Genomic DNA, 24830 nt, shown 5'->3' on the forward strand with positions numbered 1-24830 from the left:
TTTGCTTCCTGCAAATTTGGGCTCTGATGGTTCAGAGATCACAGGATGTAATGTTTCCACAGTACTTCCACTGTATTAGAATTTGAGAATGCCGGTTGGCCATTTTATACTCCTCATGCTACTGAATCAACTAGCAAAGGAGGAGGTACTAGCTGGTCTTGATTACCAAAGAAAAAAAATCAGGTTGTTGCTATGCAATGGACTGTTTTCTAGAGTATGTCCAAAATTAAGAGTTAGTGGGAAACTACAACCAATTTTTTAAAAAGGGTAAGTCCACTGAGGATTCTAACTCTTCAAGAATGAATGTTTGAGATGTCCCACGAAGCAGAGAACCTTGACTATCTGAGGCACTGGCAGAGGGAATATAGAATAAATAGTGGAAGAAACTGGTAAATATCAACCATGGCTTTATGATCATAACAGAAACAAGGACAGTAACAGCACACGTATACACACACAGACACAGACAAAATTCTCTTCTTATAGTTTACACACTGATCCTATCAACGTTACCCTAGCACTGACAACGCCGTAACAATGACACCCACTTTGTTTCAATATCAACCACTGAAGTTAGCTTCTATTTTCTTTCAATACTTCGAAACAAGCCTCTGCATCCTGTCAGAAATACCAGTATCAGCTGAGCAGGACTTCTTTCTCATGTGTCTGGGGCCAAGTTCCTAGGGCCCTTCCTCTGAGCTCCAAAGTTCTGCTAACTTCAACCTCTCCCAAGCTCTTTCCTTTTTTCTTCCAGTACCAGGAGTGACCTTGTGCCCTTTGATGGTCAATAGGGGCCTCTTCTGGGAAGGTCTGTCCTAGAGCAGGCTTCCTGGAGTGGGTGCCATGGATCTGCCCCATACAGTCCCGGCTCTGCCCACCCTTCTCAGCTTTAAGTCTCCTCCTGTCCTAGGCTCCCTTCCTCATCGACCAGCAGAACCCACCCCCATGTGGGCCTGATGGTCCAGTTGTTTCCTGCAGTCATTACTGCTCTTTCAACCTACTATATATTTGTGTAACTCATTCCCTATATGAAATCCCCTCTGTTTTGAAAGAGGTGCTAGTGTGGTGCTTTTTTTCCCTTTACCAAACCCTAACTCTAGAAGATAGTTTAATATTTCTAATCAGAGCACGCTCTTTGGTATGTTTCTCAGCCACAAAGAGGATTTTTTTAAAGCTATCTCTTGAAATTTTTCTTATTAGCTATAATTACTCTATTTCGAGATCAACAAAAATAATGAATTTACATTAGTTTTTTTTTACTAGCAATCAAAAGAAAAAAAGAGAGAGAGAGAGGAAAAGAGATTACCAGTTAATGAATGATTTTGTTAGTTGTGACTAATGTTCACTGATATCCAAAGAGTGCAAAGGCATCCAAAACTGTTGAGTCAAAAAAAAACTGTTTTTAAGATTTTTCATCTATGAAGACTACCATCCTATAATTTAACCTTCTCACTATTCTTTTCAAGTTAATCAATAATTTAAAAGAAAGAGGAAAAAAAAAGACACTGGGTGGTAAGGCAAACTCTATGGAGAAATCTATTTTAGATCTAAACTTCAACTAAAGGAGTGTTTTTATCCTTACTCAACTTTCCTCTACAAACCACACAGATCCTTGGAAGACAGTGAACAAAGCAAAGTAAACAGAAACTCTGCACTTGTTTATTTCAATTTTTAAAAGTCCATCCCATGGTAAAACCTCTAGGTGCAAAAAAAATGTGTCTTAAAGATAAATTTGTCTCTAGAAAAAGATCAGATTTTTTAAATGGGTATCAGAAAAGACAATAAATAAAGACTAACTGGCCAAAACGGACATTTTCTAAATCAGAAAACCTCAGCACTTATATATTCTGAAAGCTATTATAATAATGCTCAAGATTTGAAAACAAACCTGTCTTCGCTAGGTTTCCTCAATGAATTAAACAATAGACAAAGAAATATACAGTATATCTGTCTGGATCATAAAATAAATGAGTTGATAAATACCACCCACTTAGTCAATGAGTAAAATTACACTATTAATTCATAAAATTTTTATAAAACATAGCATCTACTCTCTACTAATACAAGTAATTCATTAGTGCTCCTTTCTAACAATAGTTTTCTCCAAAAAATAATTTTTTAAAAGGCTCTGGACAATATCCTGAATAAATAAAATATTACAACAAGATGTAGTAAATATACATGTACATACTTGATGTTTGCTTATGACTAAATGAATGGTTTAGATTATGACTGCATATTTTTACACTTTATAAATATGCTGTATTAGCAATATATTGTCTAGTGAAATAAGCCTTGGAAGACGAGATGGAAGACTTGCTTACTGACTCATCAACATCATGCTGTATCATCTGAGCCAAGTCACTTCATGCCTTATTCTCTCTACCTGTAAAATGCCTTTACTTGCCTACAAGTAAAATAATAACTGTTAAAACAAAGCTGTGGAAGAAAGATGTTATATACGTGTATTAAATTTCAACTTCTTTACCCAAAGGAAAAAATCTTAAAAGTTGTGACATGCCTGGGTTACTGACCTTGAAGAGGACAGAGTGATATGTGATATGTCCATATTTTTAAAATATGTCCATTTTAAAAACCAGTTTTAAAAATGAGAAAATGTGTTTTTAAAATGAGAAAATCCAGACTTCACCAGCTACTATATTTGTGGCCTTCAGTGAATCTATAAATTCTCTAATCTTGAATTTCCTCATCTATGAAATATGAGCATTTATTTCTTAAGGGTTTTAATGGGTATTAATAAAGAAAACCATATCAAATACCCAGCACAGTGCCTTAAGTATTTAAAAAAGTTAGTTTCTTTGCCTTGAACTTATGGGCACATTAAAAAAACAAATTCCCACTTTTGAATTCACATAAACATCTGATTTCAAGAAAAGCTATAAAGCGCAGAGATTAGGTTCTTCTCCCTCCAAAAATAATTCATATTAAAAAAAAAAACAACTCTTTTTGGTAGCTCTTTTCTCTGCTAAGGTATAAACTGACAAATTAAGAGTTAGTTGTCTTCACATACTATAATCAACTTACTACAAATATCAAACACACAAAACAAAGATCCTTTTAAACTGCCTACATATACCATTCCCAGCATTGTGTCTTCCACTTTCAGTGTTAAATCTATGAGAAAGTACAAAGAGCCCTCTTTCCTTTCTGGTCAGTAGACATATAAGAGTAATTTTCAGTTCTGTCAAATCCACGGTGATTTCAAAACTAAAGAACAAAGTTAGGAAGGAAATAGTTGAAAACTATTACTTTCTTTTGTGGACATATGATTCATTCCTTTACCAAGCAAACAAAACAAACAAAAACCCATTCTGATGAAAGTTAAACCCCAAATATTATAGTAACCTTATTAGAAATCAATTCCCTACTGAATCTCTAGCTATAAAATATATTAACCAAAAAGTATCTTCTGTGACAGGAGAGATGGGATGTTTCCAGGGATGAGGGAATTTCTACAGTTCACCCATAGCAAATACTATTAATTGTAAGATACATCCAATTATGTACTCAGAACCTAGCAGCTGAATCCACAAGGGTTTTTAGCAAGCAAAAATTTGAGCACAAAAAGTGGAATAACATTTACTCAAGAATAAAACTGGAGCCATATTTAGCAGTCTAAAACCTTCTAAAGCAAGGAAAAAAATAATCTTGAAGGAAGTTTTTGTAATCATCTGGCTTGCTTTCTAGACAAGGTCTTCAATAGAACTGAATGCTTCTGACCAAAAAAACAAAACAAAACAAAAAACAAACCAACACAGAAAATTTGGTACAGACTCTGGAAATCAGCCACATTTACTCTGGATGAAATTCTGGCAGTTTTCAAAAAAGAAAAAGTGGAGAATAGGTCTGTTTATCATTGCTTTCACCTAAAAACCATTAATCACTAAGGGTGGTAGGTACCAAACAGAATTTTTCTTCCTTTCTAAATATACACAGTTTCCTATAAAGTACAGCACATTTTGCAGTTCATGGTAAATTTTTTGATGTTTTTGCAACAGCACTTTTCTTCCTCTCCAAAACAACCTCATTCGTAGTCTGCTGTTTCTGTTTGCCTCATCTGCACTTAGCAGATCATGCTTCAGTGACTTAGAAATCCCAGCCACCAAAATTCAAGCCAAAGTTTGAACTGCGGGGGGGACGGGGGGGCATATCAAGTAATTAAACCACACTTGTAAGGGAGAATGGTTTTACCTCCTATGGCTTTATAATGTGCTCTTTTAATCCAGAACCAGTCTCCAATTTTAAGAAAAGTTATGAATTTATTTTTAATTTAAGGAATTATTTTGTAATTACTATAGTTCTCTTGGCATCATCTTCCAATTTTACCTTCTGGCAATGACACAAAACCAGGAAGACTATTCCACATGTTAACACCGTATACTTCAGGTAAAACAGCTCAGTGCTCTGGGAAGTTTCATTATTAAGGACTTACTCAAATTGTTGCAAATTAACATAAATTTAATTTAGAAACCAAAGGGAGGAAAAAAAAAAGAATTAGTAAGGTTGAAGATAAAGCCTGTATAGTTAGATGATAACCATGCTCTGGAGTTCCTGAGACATGTCTCATTTTCTCACTACTAACAGTTTAAAGGATTCAGTTCCTTCCATCTTATGAATTAGAAGATGACCTTGAAAAGTTTCCTTAAAAATAAAATAAAATCACATTTAAAAGTGGTATCACCCAATCTGAAATAACATTATACATTTAGACACTGGAGACTTTAGGAAATTAATATGACTAATAAAAATGTCTGAAAGGAGAATAACTGTATTAATGAACTTATACATCAAAGATCATCACAAAGTGCTCTATCAAAAAGTGAAACCAAAAAAATTAACAACTGTCTCTTTTTTGCTTTGCTAAATTCTCATTTTACTACTAAGTACCTTATAACATACCTTCTCAGAATGCCATTTTCCTGGGGTATTACACCATTGATAGCTGCCTGCAAACAAAAAACAGAGAAGACATTTAAAGAAACAGAAAAATGCTCAGGGGTGGAGTGGAGTGGGGTGGAAAACACTGTAAAGGAAAATAAGTATACTTTGAAATTTTAAACAAAATAATAAGTGTTTCCTTAGTGATAAAAAATATTCTCCATTAAATGTTTTTCTCCCTCTCTATAATAAAACTATGTTTTAGATAATTTAAAAAACATACATTTGGCATCTAATATCTCCAAATCTTGAGTCATAAAAAGCTTAATTCCACGGTCCTCATTCAAGCAAAACACCCACAGAACCAATGTTTAAGGGTGTTAGAACAAGTAAAATCAGTACCTTAAAGTAATCTTTTAACATTATTTCCTTCCTCAGATTGAGAGAAGCAAGATATAAAATCACAAATGAAAAATGCCAATATGAATTTTAAAATTAACTCAGGAATTAAATTCATTGTGTTTTGTTACAATCATTATTCTTAAAGAAAAGAATACTTAGAAGGAAAAAATGTATCAAAAGGTCTTTGATAAACACACCACAATTACATCAGGTTACAAAAGGAGCATGAGCATCCCTGGGGGAGTCTCCTTAAATAAAACATTCCTGAAATTGGTCTCTAAGCTAACAAGTCACCAATTACCTAGAATACAGGTAAACACATGTGCCATGATTTGGACATTTTTGAAGGCTACTAAGCAAACACGCTTGTTACTTCCTGGATTGTGGTACGTCATTACAGTGTAATAAAGAAGATTCTCTGGAGGAAAATAATGACTCTTCCAACTTTGCCTTTGCATCGTAACAACTTCTTCCCTCCCCTTTCCCATCCACATCCACATCAAAATGGGAGGAGGGGGGAAGCTAACACTTGGATGTTTTATCAGCTGTGTGGAGATCAACTGCAAAAAGGAGTTTGTGTATTTTGTGAAATGTTAACTTAAATTTTTGCCAGAGGTAGGTCAAGTTTACAAAGTTATACTGTTGAATGGAAACAAAGTAGAGTGTAAGATACTTGCTATGAATTTTGAAAGTTTTAACGCTTCACTGGCAAAAATCAAAGAAATCCACAGATTATTAAAGACAGTGGATACCACAGAACCCTGACAACTCTGGAGGCTCAGAAATCCTTAGAGTCAAGGAAATGCTAAAATCAGTTTTCAAAGCCACAAATTCAATAGAAGCATCCCTGCCTGGTGCCAGGTCAATTATCCCTTTTCTGTTGACGGCAATGGTTCCACATACAAATATCTTCTTTGTTAAAAAATAGAAAATGGTCAGAGAATATTCTATGATGTTGGAAAAGAAACAAAATACCAGAGTTTGGAAAGATTTTGTTCAAATTTTCACTAGGGAATGCCAAGGTATAATGGAAAGAACACTAAGAATTTATAAAGTCCAAAATTTCAATCTAGATTCTCCCATTTATTACTTTGATGACCTTAGTATATATTCTATACTCATTGAACCTCCCTGAGCCTCAGTTTCCTCATCTGTATGAGTAAATACTACATTTTCAGCCAAAATGGCCCTGCCTTTTTGTTCCTTAAAGGCATCAAGTTTTTTGTTTATTTCTTAGGGCCTTTTAAGATACTATATCTGCATGGAATGCCCTTTTCCCTATTCTTTGTCTGGCTGAATCTCAATCATCATAATTGATGTTTTTGTTAGATATACTTTTTCCAAAAACTCTTCTCCGATCAACACCCCCCCAATAGGTTCACTCTCACAAAGAACCCTGTACTTTTTCTTCATAGCAATTGATAATTACTTACTTAGTGATTATTTGTTTTATGTCTGCCTTTCTCACTAGACTGTAGTCTCCATGATACAAGAGATGATATTAATTTTGTTCACCACTTTATTCCTGCTGCCTGGCACAATGCCAGTATATAAAAGGCACTCAATAATCACTTGCTAAATGAATGATGCTAGAGGAGTACAAAGAAAAGCAGCACAGTGGAGACTTGCTTAAGGCTCACAGAAAGCTTCCTGGATGAAATAATGTCTCAACTAAGACTGAAGGGTAAATGAAAAGTAGCAAGATGGGGAAGGGGGCAATACTATTCAGAAGGTACCAGGACACACCTCCACTTTCTTTTTTAAATATTTATTTATTTATTTATTTTGGCTGTGCCATGTCTTAGTTGCGGCATGCGGACTCTTAGTTTTGGACTCCTTAGTTGCAGCACGTGCACTCTTAGTTGCGGCATGCATGCGGGATCTAGTTCCCCGACCAGGGATCGAACCCAGGCCCCCCACATTGGGAGTGCATAGTCTTACCCACTGGACCACCAAGGAAGTCCCCACGCCTTCACTTTCAACCCTTTTCCTCTTCTAAGATCTTATATTATTTTAAATAATGTATTTGCTTTGGGATAGAATGTTAATCCCTGACCTCAACCTTATGTACATAATAAACTGTACATAAATAAGTAAAATGTAATTCAGAATGAAGATACAATAAAAGTATGATTTGCTAAAGAAATATAGGATAGGGAGAGTGCTTTTTGACTGTGAGGATTAAGGAAAGTTTCAGAAAAGGGACAGCATTTGATATGGACACTGAATAATGGGTAGATGTAGAAGCAAAGGAAAATTTCAGATGAATTCGACTTTGAACAATGTTAACTTTGAGGTAATAGTAGGATATCATTTGTTGACTTCACAAATATGTACTGCAGTTGACCCTTGAACTACACAGGTTTGAACCACACACAGGTCCACTAATATTTGGTTTGTTGTTGTTGTTTGCAATAAATACATTCGACGGTACTACAATCCACAGTTAGCTAAATTCGAGGATGCAGAACCACTCGGAGACTTGAGCTTGAGCATCTGTGGACTTTGGTATCCCCAGGGGCAGCGGGAAGAGATCCCTCACGGATACCGAGGAATGACTGTAATTGCCAACTATGTACCAGATATATTAATGGACATAACATAGCATGTCTTCTAGCATGGAAAAAAATCCATTCAACAATTAATTTTACTATGAGAAGTTCAGGTAATATCCAAAAGGAGACAAAAAGTAATTTTAAAAATCAGAGCCAGATTAAGTAAAACACCTGCTTATTTGAAGCCCTAGAAATACTTTAATTCCCTCCCTCTTTTACTCTCTGGTGAAGAAAAGTGAGACAAAGAATCTTGGGGAATTCATATATGTAAAAAAAAGAGAAGAGAAAGCTAGAAACAAAACAAAACAATAAAAATGGAAGGGTTAGATAGAAAGGGAAGGACCAGGAATATGTCATAGAGAGGCAATGAAGGTACTGTAAGGAGGGATTAGACAAAATAAAAAATGTGAAAATAGTCTAATATAATGAGGCCTAAGAAGAGACTGTTAGACATATTTGAAAACAGTTTTAGCAAAAACTATATCATAAAAGGCTAAGAAATACAAGGGAAATAAGAAAGTAAGTAAAACTGATTCTTGAAACAATATGAAAAGTATAAAGATAGGACCTGCAAGAAGAATGGCTTCGATAAGTTTTTGTTTTCCTTTTTTTTTTTTTTTTTAAAGAATAGTGATTTCTTGAGTTCAAAGAGAATTCATGGAAAGGGAAACAATAAAGACTCAAGAAATAAAGGGTAAAATTAAAAGTTTGGTTCAACAAACTTACCAAAGGCCTATTCATTGCCAGGCACCATGCTAGACTTTGGGTATGCCTGGTACCTGATCTAGGGCTCAGGAGAGCACAGATAGAGGGGATACCTTTAGAAAAGGGATTAGATTTAGAAAAACCTAGATTATAGACTAGAAATGATACTGATCACATAAGAACCACGTTATCATTCGCTAAATGTAAATAATCCCATTGTTAATTTGTTTTTGTTTTTTTGTTTTTCTTTTTTGGCTAGGAAGATATTATATCTCTCATTCTACAAACAGGAATATAATAATAGGGAATGATTAAATATTTGGCCAAAGAAACAGAGAATAAACACAATATTTCTATTTCTGGGACCGACTCAAACACACTACAGTGGATCTTCAGCAGACTGCAACATATTTAAAAAACAGTATCTTGCCTTGACCTAGTTTATGGTAGTATGAAAATCCATTTTGGTATAACTATTATTGCTTTTATGCTAATTATGTCCATGACATTTTTAATCAGTTAATTTACCACAATTAGAATCCCAGCCTCTAAGTTCTCTTTAGCAAAACTTGACAACACCCTCTAATCGTTATTTCTCAGAGTCCACTGGAAGACATGTGAGGTATGTTTAAAGTATAGTGGAAGTCAAGGTCAGAGGTGGCTGTAAGAAATATTCTTATCTTCAGCCTTAACAGAAGGAGAAAACCATGACACTCATGGTGGGCTTTAGACCTTTTGGGGGAAGGGAAATGGCAAACTGGTAGATTATAAAACTACAGCATCATAAATAAATAAATAAATAAATAAATAAAATTTGAAAGCTACATCATCTAATATAAATCATCCCCTACACATATAGAAAATCTTGGCTTTGGTCTTTTTATATTTTTAAACAAATGACCCCTAAAGAAAATGCCAATGAGATATCTTGAGAGGGGAGGGAGAAGAGACAGGGATGTACAGACAGCATCCAAAAACTTCAATGATAACTTCTGAGTAAAGGAGTTGTAGTAACAATAAAGGTAGCTAACATTATATAGTTTTTACTAGGTGCTATGTATTCTCTAGGTGCTTTACTCATATTAGATCATTTAACTCTCATATTACCCCCTCATTTTACAAATGAGGACACCAAGAAAACACAGTGGGAAATCGTGACAACACTGGCTAGGCAAAAGATGAAAGAAAAAAATGACGAATTTCAAAATTTGCTCTTTGAAAGACACCTCTAAGAAAATGAAAAGGTAAGTCATGGACTGGGAAAAGTATTTGCTATGTATAAATGTCCAAGAAGGGATTTATATTCAGAATATAAAAAGAATTCTTGTAACTCAATAAGATGACAAACAAGTCAGTAAGAAAATGGGCAAAAGATTTGAACAGAAACTTTTCAAAAAAAGATATATGAATAGCCAATAAGCATATAAAAAGCTGTTCCCATTAAATAGTCATCATAGAAATGCAAATTAAAACCATGATAAGAGACCACCACATACCTAATAAAATGGCTAAAATTAAATAGGATGATACAAGTTTTGGCAATAACACTGAACAACAGAAAGTCTCATATATTGTACAATCACTTTCAAAACTGTTTTATATATAAAGGTAAACATATAACCTAGCAATATTACTTTTAAGTATTTATCTAAAAGAAATTAAAACATATTTCCCAAAGACTTGTATACTAATGTTCATGGCAGCTTTAATCACAATACCCAATAACTAGAAGCAGCCCAAATGCCCAACAACAGGTAAATGTTGTTTTGGGTGTACCACAGTGTCTGGGTGCAATGGAACACTACTCAGCAATAAAAAGGAACATACTACAGATACATTCAACTACATGGGTACATCTCAAAAACATTATGCTAAATGAATGAAGTCAGACACGAGAAAATACTATATGATTTCAGGTATGTGTTACTCTAGGAAAGACTATTTTAATCTCTAGTTAAAGAAGGCAGATAGATAAAGGATTCCTTAGGATCAGTGGGGAATGGTATGGAAGGGACAATAGGGAAATTTAGGGATAATGACTGTGGTGGTGGTAGTAATGTAGGTACTTACATCTGTTGAAACTCATCAAATTGTACACTTAAAAGGGGTTCATTTTATTATCAATAAAGTTAATTTTTAAAAAGAGAACCACAAAGAAATCTGCTTCAAACACACTAAAGTGGTTGAAATTAAAAAGACTAACACCACCAAATGATGGTGAGGATTTGGAGAACTAGAACTCTCACACATTGCTGATGGGAATGTAAAATGGCACAACCACTTTGGAAACAGTTTGATAGTTTTATGTAAAGTTAAACAAACACTTAACATATAGTACCACAATTCCACTCTTAGGAATTTACCCAAGAGAAATAAAAACATATGTCCACTGAAGACTAGTATATAAATATTCATAGACACTTTATTCATAATACCAAAACACTAGATACAACCAAAATATCCATCAACCAATGAATAAACAAGACTGTGGCATATTCACACAAAGGACTGTTATTCAATAATAAAAATGAATTTCTGATACATGCAACAATATGGATGAACCTCAAATATTATGTTGAGTAAACAATGCCAGACACAATAGATTGCATAGTATATGATTCCATTTATATGAAGTTTTAGAACAGACAAAACTACCAAAATGTGGCAATATAAATCAGATCAATGATTGCCTGCAGCAGCGTTGAGGGTTACTGACAGGAAAAGAGAACAAATTTTCTAATACGATGGAAATCTTGAAGGGAGGGGGACTGGTACACAATGTATACATACACAATGTGTACATGTATCAAAACTCATAGAGTTGTATACAATTAAAATCTGTATACATATATAAATTAGTCATTGACAAAGTTGATTTAACAAAAGAACACTAAAACTCCGGTTTAATTCAGTTTCATGAAACACTAGAAAAATGCAATCTCAGATGCATATATTGTCCCATTAGCTATTATTGTGCCCCATCTGTGGTTTGTACCAGCCCATCATCACTTCCCTCTTTCCTTTTGATATAGATCATGTGTTTCTTTTGGAGAACTACTACTCCTGCCTCATCCCATGTGATACTGAAAATATACTAATCATGGTGACTCAATCTAGACCAATCAGGCTCTCCTGGGAATGTGGCTCTTGAACGAGTGACTGACTAGTTGAAGATGTGTCCTGACAACGGCGCTCAGTGGTAAGTTTCTGACAGAGCAACTCGGCTTACTGGTTTTCCTAAGACTTGGTTTGGTTGTTCAAGCTTTCTTTCAAATGTGTGAGCTTCTCAGCAACCTTCCAATAAACCCTGCTTCCTATCCTCCCTCCCAAATTCTACTTTGTATTCAAAGACTGATAAACCAAGATTAGATGAGGTTACATGACAAACTCAACACAATACACGTTAAGTTACTAACAGACCACCATTTTTCCAGTCTTCAACAATTATGTCATAGCATTATCATTAGCTTAATTCTTATAGCAGTCTCCTCAGCTGGTCAATCTCTAAATTAATTACTGATTGCAGATCAGTGAAACTAAACACTTAATACATTTCAAATATAAGAATTTATAAACAAGTAGAGAAAGAAAACCTGTTAAATTTTAAAATTTATGAAAATAGAAATGACAAATACATTTTCATTATATATAATCATATATATATATATTATTACTAGATAGAATAGTATAGGCAACTCTGCATGTTCCACATATTTAGAAAGCCTGTGAACTAGAATAATTATGATTAGAATATTAGCATTGTTTCTATCTCTTGAAAATATTTAAAGTATAGAAAAATGCTTTCTAAATTTGTGCACTTTTGTTTAATTTGAAATCATTACTCTATGGTATGTCAGATTTCAAGTATTTTCAAAATATCTAAATAGGGCCTCCCTGGTGGCGCAGTGGTTGAGAGTCCGCCTGCCGATGCAGGGGATACGGGTTCGTGCCCCGGTCTGGGAGGATCCCATATGCCGCGGAGCGGCTGGGCCCGTGAGCCATGGCCGCTGAGCCTGTGCGTCCGGAGCCTGTGCTCCGCAACGGGAGGGGCCACAACAGTGAGAGGCCCGCGTACAGCAAAAAAAAAAAAAAAATCTAAATAATAGGTGTCAAACCCACAAAGTACTAGTATTTTAGCATTTACAACTCTGATCTTGCCATCAAGTGAATTCTTCCAACAAAACCCAGGCTTTCTCTTCTCCATAATCAAGGCAGTGTTTTAGACACTGGAGGGAATACAGGATGACAAGACACATTCCTCCCAAGTTGAGCAGTTACAGAAACAATTTCAATCCAGCATGAGAAACAGTATGGGATCACAAAGGAAGGAATGCTTACTGTGTACTAGTAGAGCTCAAGACCCAGACTTGAATCATTTTCTCCAAGAAAATTTAACTGACTCACACCACCTTTTTCTCAATGACTTTTCATTGTGTTGTACTGACACAGCAATCATTCTCTTATTCATGCATTCGAATACTGCATTCATTCATTCATTCTACCATTATAACCCATTCAACAAATATTTAATTACTAACGTGGAACTATTCTAAGTACTGAGGAAAAAACAGTTGTGAATAAGACAGAATCATCCTCCTCTCATGTTTTTGCCATAAATTGGGTCAATGAGAAATTCTGAAAGAGACCATCATCTTACAGCTGTGAATTGTGGAATTTTCACCTTTGACCTTGTATGGGGAAAGAACGCACCACAGTCTACTACAACTCTACTTCATTTCTGACACCATATGTGTGGGTTTTCCACACATCAAGCAATTCTGTAACACCAGGTAGGTGTCCTTGTAACTTAACTCAATTCTGACACTATCTTCCTAGAGATAGAATCAGATCCCACAAGTTAAGGGCTCAGTCCCACAAGACAGTTGCTATTTCAGATGCTAATCGCAAGTTCAGGTTGTCACCTGTGCTTCTGACCAACCAGCTATAAATCAGAGATTTCCACAACCCTCTCCCCAATTCGATTAATTTGCTAGACTGGCTCATATAACTCAGGAAAACATTTTACTTACTAGATTACCAGCTTATTATAAAAGGATATAACTCAAGAACAGCAGATGGAAGAGATGAATAGGGTGAGGTATGTGGGAAGGGGCACAGAGCTTCATGCTCTCTCCAGGCATGCTACCCTCCTATGTGTTCACCAGCCCAGAAGCTCCCCCAACCTGTACTACTGGTATTTTTACAAATGCTTCAACATGTAGGCATGATCGATCATTAACTCAATCTCCAGCCCCCTCCCCTTCCTAGAGGATAGGAGGTGGAACTGAAATTTCCAAGCTTCTAATCATGGCTTGGTCTTTCTGGTGACTGGCCCCTTTCCTGAAGTTATTCACAAGCCCAAGAGTCTCCTCATTAAAACAAAAGACACACCTATCACCCAGGAAGTTCCAAGGGATCTGGGAGCTCTTTGTCAGCAACCAGGGTCAAAGACCAAATATTAAAACAAAAAATGCTACTCTTATCACTTAGGAAATTACAAGGGTTTTAGAAGCTCTGTGCCAGGAACCAGGACAGACCAATATAAATCTCTATTATTTCACAAACCTCATTAATATGATGTTAACGAAGTGAGCTATGAGAAAGAGATCTCTTTTGGGATGAAAATTTCCCCAGCTACAGATGTGACGGAGCAAAGAAACAATAGATTTAAGTGTCCACACTAAAGAAATACCATGAGATTATGGCTAGAAGCCAATGAGGCCTCAAAAAGATGCTTAATACCATTTCCCCCTCTTTCTTTCTGGGCAGAAAGGAAAATCATTTTTCATAAATAATTATTTAATTTTTCATATCTGTAACAGACCATTTCCAACAATCTACTATATTTAAATTCTTCTAAATGTACCTTCAAATTCCTATTTTCCAAACACATTAATCACTATGATACTCTTCTCTAAATTTTTCTCAAGTACTCCACTGTATGACTCCAAAGCTGATGACTCTTTCCTCCATTTATTATGGACTTCAATAGAGAAATATATAGGATACTCTAAAGGCAAAAAAGTGGACGTACTGTGAATGTTCGGAGAAAAGCTGGGAAGAAAGGATGATATTTGAATCAAGTATTAAAACAAGGCTCTTCTAGGGAAAAGAAATTTGACTGAGAGCATTCAGGAAGAGGTTTTTTTTTTTTTAAGTGCAATGTATGAATCTACTTAGTCTACCCAGGAAGCTAAAAGTAGTTCTGTGTGGCTTCAGCAATGGTTTGCATCAGGAAGCAGTGAGAGGCCGGCTGGAAAATTAAGTAAGAGTTAGATTATGAGAGGCAGGATAAAGGCATTAATAGTTTTACTTAATCTGAAGATAATGGGGAGGCAACTGCTGCAACTCAAATTTACCTTTTAGGAAAATCATGTGGGTAGCACTGCGAGGTGTGAATTGAAAAGGAAAAAAATGCTGGAAATGACGTCCAGGCTTCTGACTTGGGTGACTGCTCCTGCCCCAGTCCTCTCAATCATTAAAAATGGCATGCAATTCTAATGATTCCATTGCTCAAGTCAAAAATCATGTAGTCATCCTCAATTCTTCTTTCTCACATACTCCACATCCAATCTATGACGAATTCTTTATTCTATGTCCAAAATGTAGAATCTCACCAACCTTCTCTGCTTCCACCCTGGTCTAAATCATCATCTTTCCTCTGGGGTAGTATTCCAATAGTCTCCAAACATCCTTGCCCCACACACTTGCTCCCTATTCACATAGCAGCCAGCATGATGCTTATAAATGTCAAGCCAAATAAAACCCTTTTCCTACTCAAAATACTGTTATGCCTTCCCATATCATCAGAATCGAAGTCAAAGTCCTTATTCTGACCTTATAAGACTACATATTCTGGCTCCAGCTTGCTTGTTCGCTCTCTCGCTCTCTCTCGCTCTCGCTCTCTCTCTCTCTCTCTCTCTCTCTCTCTCTGACATCATCTTCTACTAACCCCACTGAGTTGTTCTGATTTCCTTACAATTTCCTGCACAAGCCAAGCATGCTCCCACATTAAACTCCTTAATTTATTCTTCCCTTTGTCTGGAATGCTATTCCTTTAGATAACCACATACCTCACTCCCTCACTTCAGTCAGGTTTCTACTCAACGGTCATCTCAGAGAGGTTTTCCTTAACCCTACTGTCTCCTTGTTTGTTATCTGTCTTTCCTGACCAGAATATAAGCTCCAAATAACTTTATTTTGTTCACTGATGTGCCCTCATCATGAACAAAAGGGCCTAGTACCTAGGTGGTGTGAGTTAATATACACTGAATACACAAGTGAATAAATGAAAATGCCATAGAACATGAGCAAAGGAACAGGCTGCAGAGGATAGGGAGGTTTGAGCCTTCCAGTTTTAGGCATGTTGATTTTAAAGTATACATGGGACATTCACACAGAGATGTCCAATAGATTGTTAAGAATCTTAAAATGTGTGAGTTCGAGATACAGAGTTTGGAGTCATGAGTCATTCACTTTAAACATATTGGGGGAAAACAGAACTACCAAATTTATCCAGCAATCTCACTTCTAGTTATATATCTAAAATAATTAAAATCAGGGTCTCAAAAAAGATATTTGTATACCCACGTTCACAGCAACATTATTCACAATAACTAAGAGGTAGAAGCAACCCAAATGTCCAGCAATGGTAATGGATTAAAAAAAAGTGGTACATACAAACAATGAAATATTATGCAGCCTTAAAAAGGAAGGAAATATTGTCACGGGCCACTGTATGGATAAATCGTGAGAACATTGTGCTAAGTGAAATAAGCCAGCCAAAAAATAACAAATACTGTATGATTCCACTTATATAAGGTACCTAGAGTAATCAAATTCATGGAAACTGAAAGTACATAGAATGGTGGTTACCAAGAGCTGGGGGGCAAAGGGGGGCTTATAGTTTAATGGGTACAAAGTTTCAGTTTTGCACAATGAAAAAGTTCTAGAGATCTGTTTCTCAACAATGTGTATATATTTAACACTATTGAACTGCATACTTAAAAGTGGTTAAGATGGTATATATTATGTGTCTTATATCTCAATAGTGTTTTTAAAAAGTATTTGCAAAAGTCTTAGGCGTGGATTGAGTTTACCCAAAATGAGAGGTAGCGTGAACAAAGAAAAGCCTTCACTGATGGAACCTTTGGAATGCCAACATTTACGTAGCATGTAGGAAATATCAGAGAAAATATTAAACAGAAGTATCAGAGAAGTAGAAGGAGATATATATGGGCACCTGAGCTTCAATACAAACCTCAGTTACAGTTACATATATGCATCAACCAAGTTGTTAATACTGAAATGTTGGCCTTAGAGAATCCACCAGGTATGATAATTTATTGCCATTAATAGAAAACGGATAAAAGGCAGATGGCATGCAAATACTAATTTTTATATATTCATTTTATTTTATTTTTATTTTATTTAGTTATTTATTTTTTGGCTGTGTGGCATGTGGGATCTTAGTTCCCAGACCAGGGATGGAACCTGGGCCCCCTGCATCGGAAGCGTGAAGTCCTAACCACTGGACCACCAGGGAAGTCCCTATATATTAATTTTATATCTTTGTTTTTAAGCAAAGAAAAAAACTACAGTAACAATTCATACTCAGTATTTAGTTCTCTGTGACCTATGATCTACTAAAATTTAACTAGGTCAATTAAGGCAATTTCTATGTTCTGTAGTTTAAGTCTGTTTTCAAATCCCGGTTCTATCATATATTTATTACCTGTGTGACTTTCGTCACGTTAACTTGACTACTCTAAGATTTAGTTTCCCATCTATAAAGTGGAGGTAATAATACCAACTTATTTCATATGGCTGTTATAAGGATTAAATGAGATAATACAAGAAAAGTACTCTGCAAACGTTAGCCAACATAATTATCCATCCCCATTACATGGTGTTTTTGTTTTAATCAGTTTTGTTATGTGCTGTACATCAGTGGTGCATAAATATCTGCCTCACGCTGGGCTAGAAATCCAGATATATAAAGTCCTGCTCCCAATGATCCAAATTCAGATGGTCTGAAATGAGGCCCAGAAATCTTCCCCCACAACACACAAACTCCTCAAGTGATTCTGATGCACAACAAAGTTTGAGAACAACTATAGAGAGTTTATAGCACACATTTTAGAGACCCATATAAAGTCTGTTAGTCTGCCATTACACACAGAATCTATTATTTCCCCCGAACCCTTTGTTATTTTGGAAGTTACTTAATGTCTAAAGGCATAGGTTCTTCATAAACTCACTCACGTTATTAAATATGCTGAAAGTGGGGGTTCTTGAGCCAGAAAGCCGTATATCCCAGCCCCATCATTTACTAGTTGCATAATCTTTAGAAAGTCACTTAATGTCTCTCTGGCTCAGTTCTCTCAACAGTAAAATGCGGGGTGATACTTGCACATTGGGTTTTTATGAAACTTGTTAACATATATAAAATGCTTAAATGGTGTTCAATACATAGTAACATACCCAATAAAGGTGAGCTGCCTTTACTGTAACTGTTGTCATCCTGAGATCTACCCTTGTTTGAAATCACAAATAGTTTTTAATCACAAAATTTTCAAGGCAAGGAAAGGACACTACTTAAAAATAGAAAATTTGGGGCTTCCCTGGTGGCGCAGTGGTTGGGAGTCCGCCTGCCGATGCAGGGGACACGGGTTCGTGCCCTGGTCTGGGAAGGTCCCACATGCCGTGGAGCGGCTGGGCCCGTGAGCCGTGGCCACTGGGCCTGCGCGTCCGGAGTCTGTGCTCCGCGGCGGGGGAGGCCACGGCAGTGAGAGGCCCACATAACGCAAAAAAAAAAAAAAGAAAAGAAAATTTTCCACTCATAACACTTACCAACTGTAGACAACTTATTTCTGGAGATGTTTCCTCTTTCTCTTCACTATTTAAATAATGGTCTACCATCATCAACATACTCTAACAGTTACAGATAAGATGATGAGACTAAAGTAGAAGCGAGTAGTTTAATATCCCCTACAACTAACCCTAAACTCAAATTTCTTTTTATTAATCTTGCTGTTTACTTTTGCAATAGAAAAGAATTCCAATTGGCAATCCTGTAACAGGTCCTAATAGCAAATATTTGGTTTTAATAAGTGCTAATTTGATTTTTTTTTCAGGGGAAGAAAACAGAAAGCAAAACAATTTAAGAAATATAACCATTCCACAATTTGTTTTTAGTCAGTGCAAAAAAAGTTCACTGAATCTTTCCAAGCAGATATCACTATCAAAATAGCCCAACATGCAGAATCAAGACTGGTGCAAACCAAATTAAAGACAAAGGAATACGAGGGAGATCCTAAGACTACTAATGGTAGCTGAGAGCCTCACCCTTGTCAAATAAATATCTACAGATGAAAAAGCAAATAGCAAACTGGGAGAACCACATAGCTAAGATCAAAACGAACTGACAACCAAGATCTCATTTACTAAAACCAAAATGCAAGAAAGGTAGTTTCTGGTACAGTCACTTTCTTTCCCTAGATTCTTTACTCTTCCTTAGGCAAGTGGATGGTACTTAGACTCTGGTCAGCATCACATAAAGGCCTACACAACCTCTCTCTCTTCCACCTATTATAAAATAACTGCCTTCTGCTCTATCCAACAGCTGTGGGAAAAGGAAGGGAGAAATCCACTAATCTGCCTTTTCTAGATTCAACTGGCAAGCTAAAGCACAAAAGAAACAGAAATGTCTGAAGGTTAGCCTTTTGAAGGCTTTATGGAGGTAGACATCCTACAGTATTAAGGGAAGACTTTTAGTTGGTTGAGCAAAGCCAACAAACCAGATATGCTTTATATTATAAGCAGCAACATAAGGAAAACATTCTTCCTAGTTATCAGCAGTCCTGAATACAGCTACCTCTATTTTGAGACTGATGTTCATCTAAAAATCAATTTAATTCAGGAAAGTAGATTGCAGTTACTCTGTGCAAAGAATTGTAGATAACAAACAGGCAAGACAGCCCAAACCTTGGGAAACCAAGAGGAGAAATAAGAATACAGCATTAAGAAGAATATATAAAGTGTCACTAGCTTAATAAATGGCAACTCCATTCTTCCAGTTGGTCCAACCAAAAACCTCAGAGTTATCCTTGACTCTCTCTTTCTCTCACTATTCCCTCCTTCCCCACTCATTAACAAATTCTGATTGCTGAAATGTTAAAACACATTCAGATTCTGATCACATTTCACTGCTATCACTCTGGTCCAAGTCTCCATCTTCTCTCTCCTCCATTATTATAACAGCCTCCTAGTTGATTTCCTGGCTTTGCCCTTGCTCACCTTTAGTGTATTCTTATTTAATAGTAAAGTTATTAGATCATGTCAATGCTCTACTCAAAATCTTCCACTGATATTTTCTCTAGTATAAAAAGACAACATCCTTAAGATTCCTTATTCCCTCCCTCACTCCCCTAATCTTTCTAACTTCTCCTCCTCCTCCTTTCCTGAGGCATACTTGTCTCCCTGATGTTCCTGGAAAAATGTCAGGCCTGATTTCTCACGTAAGGATTTTTGTGGTCACTATTCCCCCTGCCTGAAACGTTCTTGCCCCCAGATACATGGCTCACTTGCTAATTCCCTTCCTCCAAGTCTTAATCTGTCACCTGTCCACCTTTTCTAAAAACTGCAGACCACCACCCAACATAGTTCACATCCTTCTTCCCTGTTTTATTTTTTTTCCTTAGCATTATCATTTTCCGATACATTATATAATGTTACTTACTTATATTATTTACTGTCTGTCCCCCATTATGAAAATATAAGCTCCATCACGGCAGGAAGTCTTATCTGTTTTGGTTAACTGTTATTTTCCTAGCACTGAGAAGAGAACTTTACATATAGTAAATGCTCAATAAATATTTTCCAGTGAATTTCTGAGTGAAAGTGTTAAGTGAATAAATCTACATTATTAGATGTCTTTTGGAACATTAAGAGGAATGAAGAGGAAAGGGAGCATCTGACATGTGCAAGGCATTATGTAAAGTAATTACACATCATTACCTATCTCATTTAATCCTCACTCTATGAAGCAAGCATGTTAACAGATGAGGAAAATGACATTCTAGAAAATTAAGAGATTGATCCAAAATCACACACAGTAGCATTCAAACTTAGGCCTCTCTGAGTCCAAAAAGTCCTGCTCTTTTCATCATAAAGCAAGTTGAGGTCTATTTCTTGACAACAACATAGAGGAAAGGGTGTACTTTGAGTATCAGATCAACACAATACAAATCTCTATAATACACTAGCAATACTAATATTTACTATAGTTCCTTGGGTCACTAAGTCTATTTTAGGAACTGAGAAATCAACCCACCTCTGATCTATGTCTATGTGGAGGAAGGGAAGGTGACAGCTGAGTTGGAGGGCAAGGTGGGGGGAAAGGGGGCTGACTACTACCACCAATATGATTATTCCTAGAAACCTCTGAATTCCTGAGGCTATAGAACATCTTCTAGACTAGTGCTACCCAACAGAACTTTCTGCAGTGATGGAAATATTCTGTATCAGCACTGTATGATATTATAACCATGATCTAGCCCTACATAGCTACTGATCACTTGAAGTATGGCCAGTGTGACCAAGGAATTGAATTATAATTTAATAATTTACATAATTATTTAAACTTAAATACCTACATGGGGTTAGTAGTTTCTGTATTGAACAGCATTGTACTAGACTCTCCATTCCACTTCAACTACCTCTTCACCTTACTCACTAGCTCACTTGTAATACTTTGATCAATTTTAGATGATGACACTGAATACAGGGCAAAATTCTTTTCCCAAAACTATCCCAAAGAAAAGAGGAAACTGCCCTATAGTTGAGTCTTTACAGTATTTTATTTTTGAAGAAAAAAAACTGTTTAGAAAAGACACAGAGCCTAAAACAACTTCAGACAATACTAGTTTTGGACACTGAAAACAGGTTACCAAATGGAGTCAGTTAAAAAGAATGGCAGAAATTCAACAGATTTCATATTTATTTAGCGGGGGGGGGGGCAGGTATTAGCTCACAATTAAAACTTTAGATGTCATTATAAATAAGCCCATTAAAGCTTACTTGAAAGGGTTTCATTGTAAAGCTCATGAATAGCAAATGAGTTCTTGTGGCTTGATATTAAAATTCCCAGAAAAAGTACCATATCCAGATTTTTTAAGCACTCTATCTCAAATCACTTAAGCAAAAATTAAGATCACGTGCTCTGGAAAACTGAGAGACTATTTCCAGTAATGAGGAAGACACGAACATTTAAAATGCATGTGAAAGGTTTGAATAATGTTTCACTAAATGAGTGTTTTTAAAAAGCAATATTTCTAAAGTAATAGTTTATATTATCTAACTTAAAATACATATGTATAACTTAACAAGCTAAACTTAATGACTATTTCATATACAAGCTTTAAAAAGTTTATATATTCAGGCTAACGAAAATATTTTATTGGGACTTCCCTGGTGGCACAGTGGTTAAGAATCTGCCTGCCAATGCAGGGGACATGGGTTCGAGCCCTGGTCCCGAAAATCCCACATACTGCAGAGCAACTAAGCCCATGAGCCGCAACTACTGAGCCCACCTGCTGCAACTTCTAAAGCCCATGCGCCTGGAGCCCATGTTCCGGAACAAGAGAAGCCACCACAATGAGAAGCCCGCACACCACAATGAAGAGTAGCCCCTGCTCGCTGCAACTAGAGAAAGCCCACGTGCAGCAATGAAGACACAACACAGCCATAAATAAATAAATTAATTTATTTTAAAATATTTTTATTATCTTATCATTGGGAAAATGAGAATCATCTCATACTCAGACATATACAATAAACCCTCATTATTTATTTTAAAAGAAGCTAAGCTCATCCACTTCAGTCAATAGTCATGAGGCCCAACGCAAGTCTCTATCCCATACCCTGGGCATTCTCAATCATTCTCACACTCTCTCAATTTTTATTGCCAAAATCTATTTGAAGACAGTTATTTTATGGGCCGTTCACTTAGCACATATTATATTTTGACTTATAATGTTAATCCTTTTTCTCCCAGCTATGTGTTTTGTGTCCTCAATTAGAGTCTAAGCTCCCACAGGCAAGAACAATGTATTACTTCTTTGCATTCATCATAGCACTTAGAGCTGACTGATTTTCTAGAAGATAGGAAAGCTGTGTATCCAGTGCTCCAAATATACAAAAGAATGACCAAACAAAATTGTCTTCAATCTATTATACAACAGATCTGCAGGACAATTACCTCAAGCTCAGTAAATCTGACCAATTTGTACAAGGAAAGCACTACTAAAATCCAGGGTCTTTCCAATCCCAATTCCTAATTGTTGATCCTCTACTGACTGATTACCATCTTCTTTGCACACTTTAAATATTAGTACTCAGAAATCAAAGTGCTAAAGGAGGTCAAATCATTAAGTTGGTTATATTTTTTCCTTTTTTAGTCCTACAAACTAACAAGTAAGCTCCCTTCGTAACTTTATGTAACTGAAAGTAATATGCAACTCAATGCTCTGCTTACTTCCACCTAGATGAAAAACTCTTCTCCACACCACTACCCTCTCCCCCTAGCTCCCTTCCACTGGTACTACAGGAAGAGATAGAAGGCAAGAGAAACAGGAAGGTGGAGGAGGGATAATAATAGTTAGTGGCAGCAGAGAATGTACATGTGACCATGGCACATAATTTCATGGTAATGTGTCCACTTTGGGAATGTCTTGGGTAGCAATGGTCAGACAACAGCCCAGACATTTTCATTCAGGAAATAATCAGTATTAACAAAAGATAAGGGCTTATAAATAACCAATGAAGGGAAAAGGCTCCAGGCTGATGAGAATCAAAAGTTCACTAAATCCAAATCTCTTCTTCATTGCTTAGTATCAATAAGGAACAGGAATAAAAGAAATTTATACAGAGAATGCAGCACAGTAATTAATCCCAATTCCAGATTTAGAGACCTAAATTCAGATAACAGGTCTATTGTTGACTGTATGTGTCATCTTAGGCAAGTCATTTGCCCTCCAAATATGCAAAATGAAAGACATTCTAATAATAATACTTATTTCCTAGGCCTGTTGTGAAAATTAATGAGAAAGAAGGATACAAACTACTTAGGACAGAACCTGATATATGGAAAGGACTCAATATGCTTATTTTTTATTTGAAGTAGGAGAGGGTGAGCTTTTCCATTTGGTTTTATAGCTCTGGGCAAGGTATTATGTCAGGTAATAAGAGTGTTGAATTGGAAATCAAGAGATGGGTTCGTGTCATGGCTTTCTCAATAACTTGATCTTTGACCCTGGCCAATTTCTTTCTCTCTATGAGCCTTTATGTTACCAAATCTGTAAAAACAAAGGGGTTGGGCTAAATGATCTTGTGTTACTCAGAGTTCTCCAGAGAAAGAGAATTAATAGGATGGAGAGAGAAAGAGAGAGAGAGAGGAAGAAAGAAATTAATTTTAAGGAACTGGCTCATGCAATTATGGAGGCTGGCAAGTCTAAAATCCGCAGGGTGGACCAGCAGGCTGGAGACCTAGGGAAAAGCCAGTGTTGCAGTTCAAGTATGAAGGCCATCTACTACAGACTTCCCCTTGCTCCGGAGAGGCCTTCAACTGATTGGATGAGGCCTATCAACATTATAGAGAGCAATCTGCTTTACTATGTTCACCAATTTAAATATAAATCTCAACCAAAAACATTCTCACAGAAACATCCAGAATAATGTTTGATCAAATATCTAGGCACTGTGGCCCAGCCAAGTTGACACATAATATTAACAATCACAGATCTCTAGGGTGCTTTCCAGACCTAAGATTCCATAACCTTTGACCTTTGCACCTGTGAAGGTGCTTACTTCATAAAGTCTACTGATATATCCCTATGGGATTCTTCAGGGAAATCAACCACAACAACAATAAATATATATATATATATATATATATATATATATATATATATATATATATATATGTATGTATGTATATCAATAAAGTTAAATCCACTTAAATTAACAGGATAACAGGAAAGGAAATGAAGCTGGACTAGATGTAAAATCTCCAATGACTCTTTGTAGGTTTTTAAAACTAGCCACAAATTCTTGGATAACACTCCCATCAAAAAGTGGGCTCTTAAATCTACATAGGCTTGTGACTGCTTTGACCAACAAAGTACAGCAGTAGTACACTACGTGACTTCTCAAACTAGGTAATAAAAGGCTATAGAGCTTCTACGGTTTCCTTAAAAGTTCATTCTTGGG

The 24830-nt window shown here is 36.2% G+C and overlaps 1 protein-coding gene across 1 annotated transcript in view; it reads right to left on the reverse strand.

Annotated features, from left to right (window-relative positions):
• Positions 1 to 24830, reverse strand: part of FAF1 (Fas associated factor 1) — a 486072-nt gene that overhangs the window by 310321 nt on the left and 150921 nt on the right. The window contains exon 3 of the mRNA XM_082614051.1: positions 4921 to 4967. Coding sequence (XP_082470177.1) covers positions 4921 to 4967 — 47 coding nt within the window. The remainder of the gene's footprint in view (positions 1 to 4920; positions 4968 to 24830) is intronic.

The sequence above is a fragment of the Mesoplodon mirus genome (genome assembly GCF_964341445.2).
Source record: "Mesoplodon mirus genome assembly, chromosome: 3".
Taxonomy (NCBI): Eukaryota; Metazoa; Chordata; class Mammalia; order Artiodactyla; family Ziphiidae; genus Mesoplodon; species Mesoplodon mirus.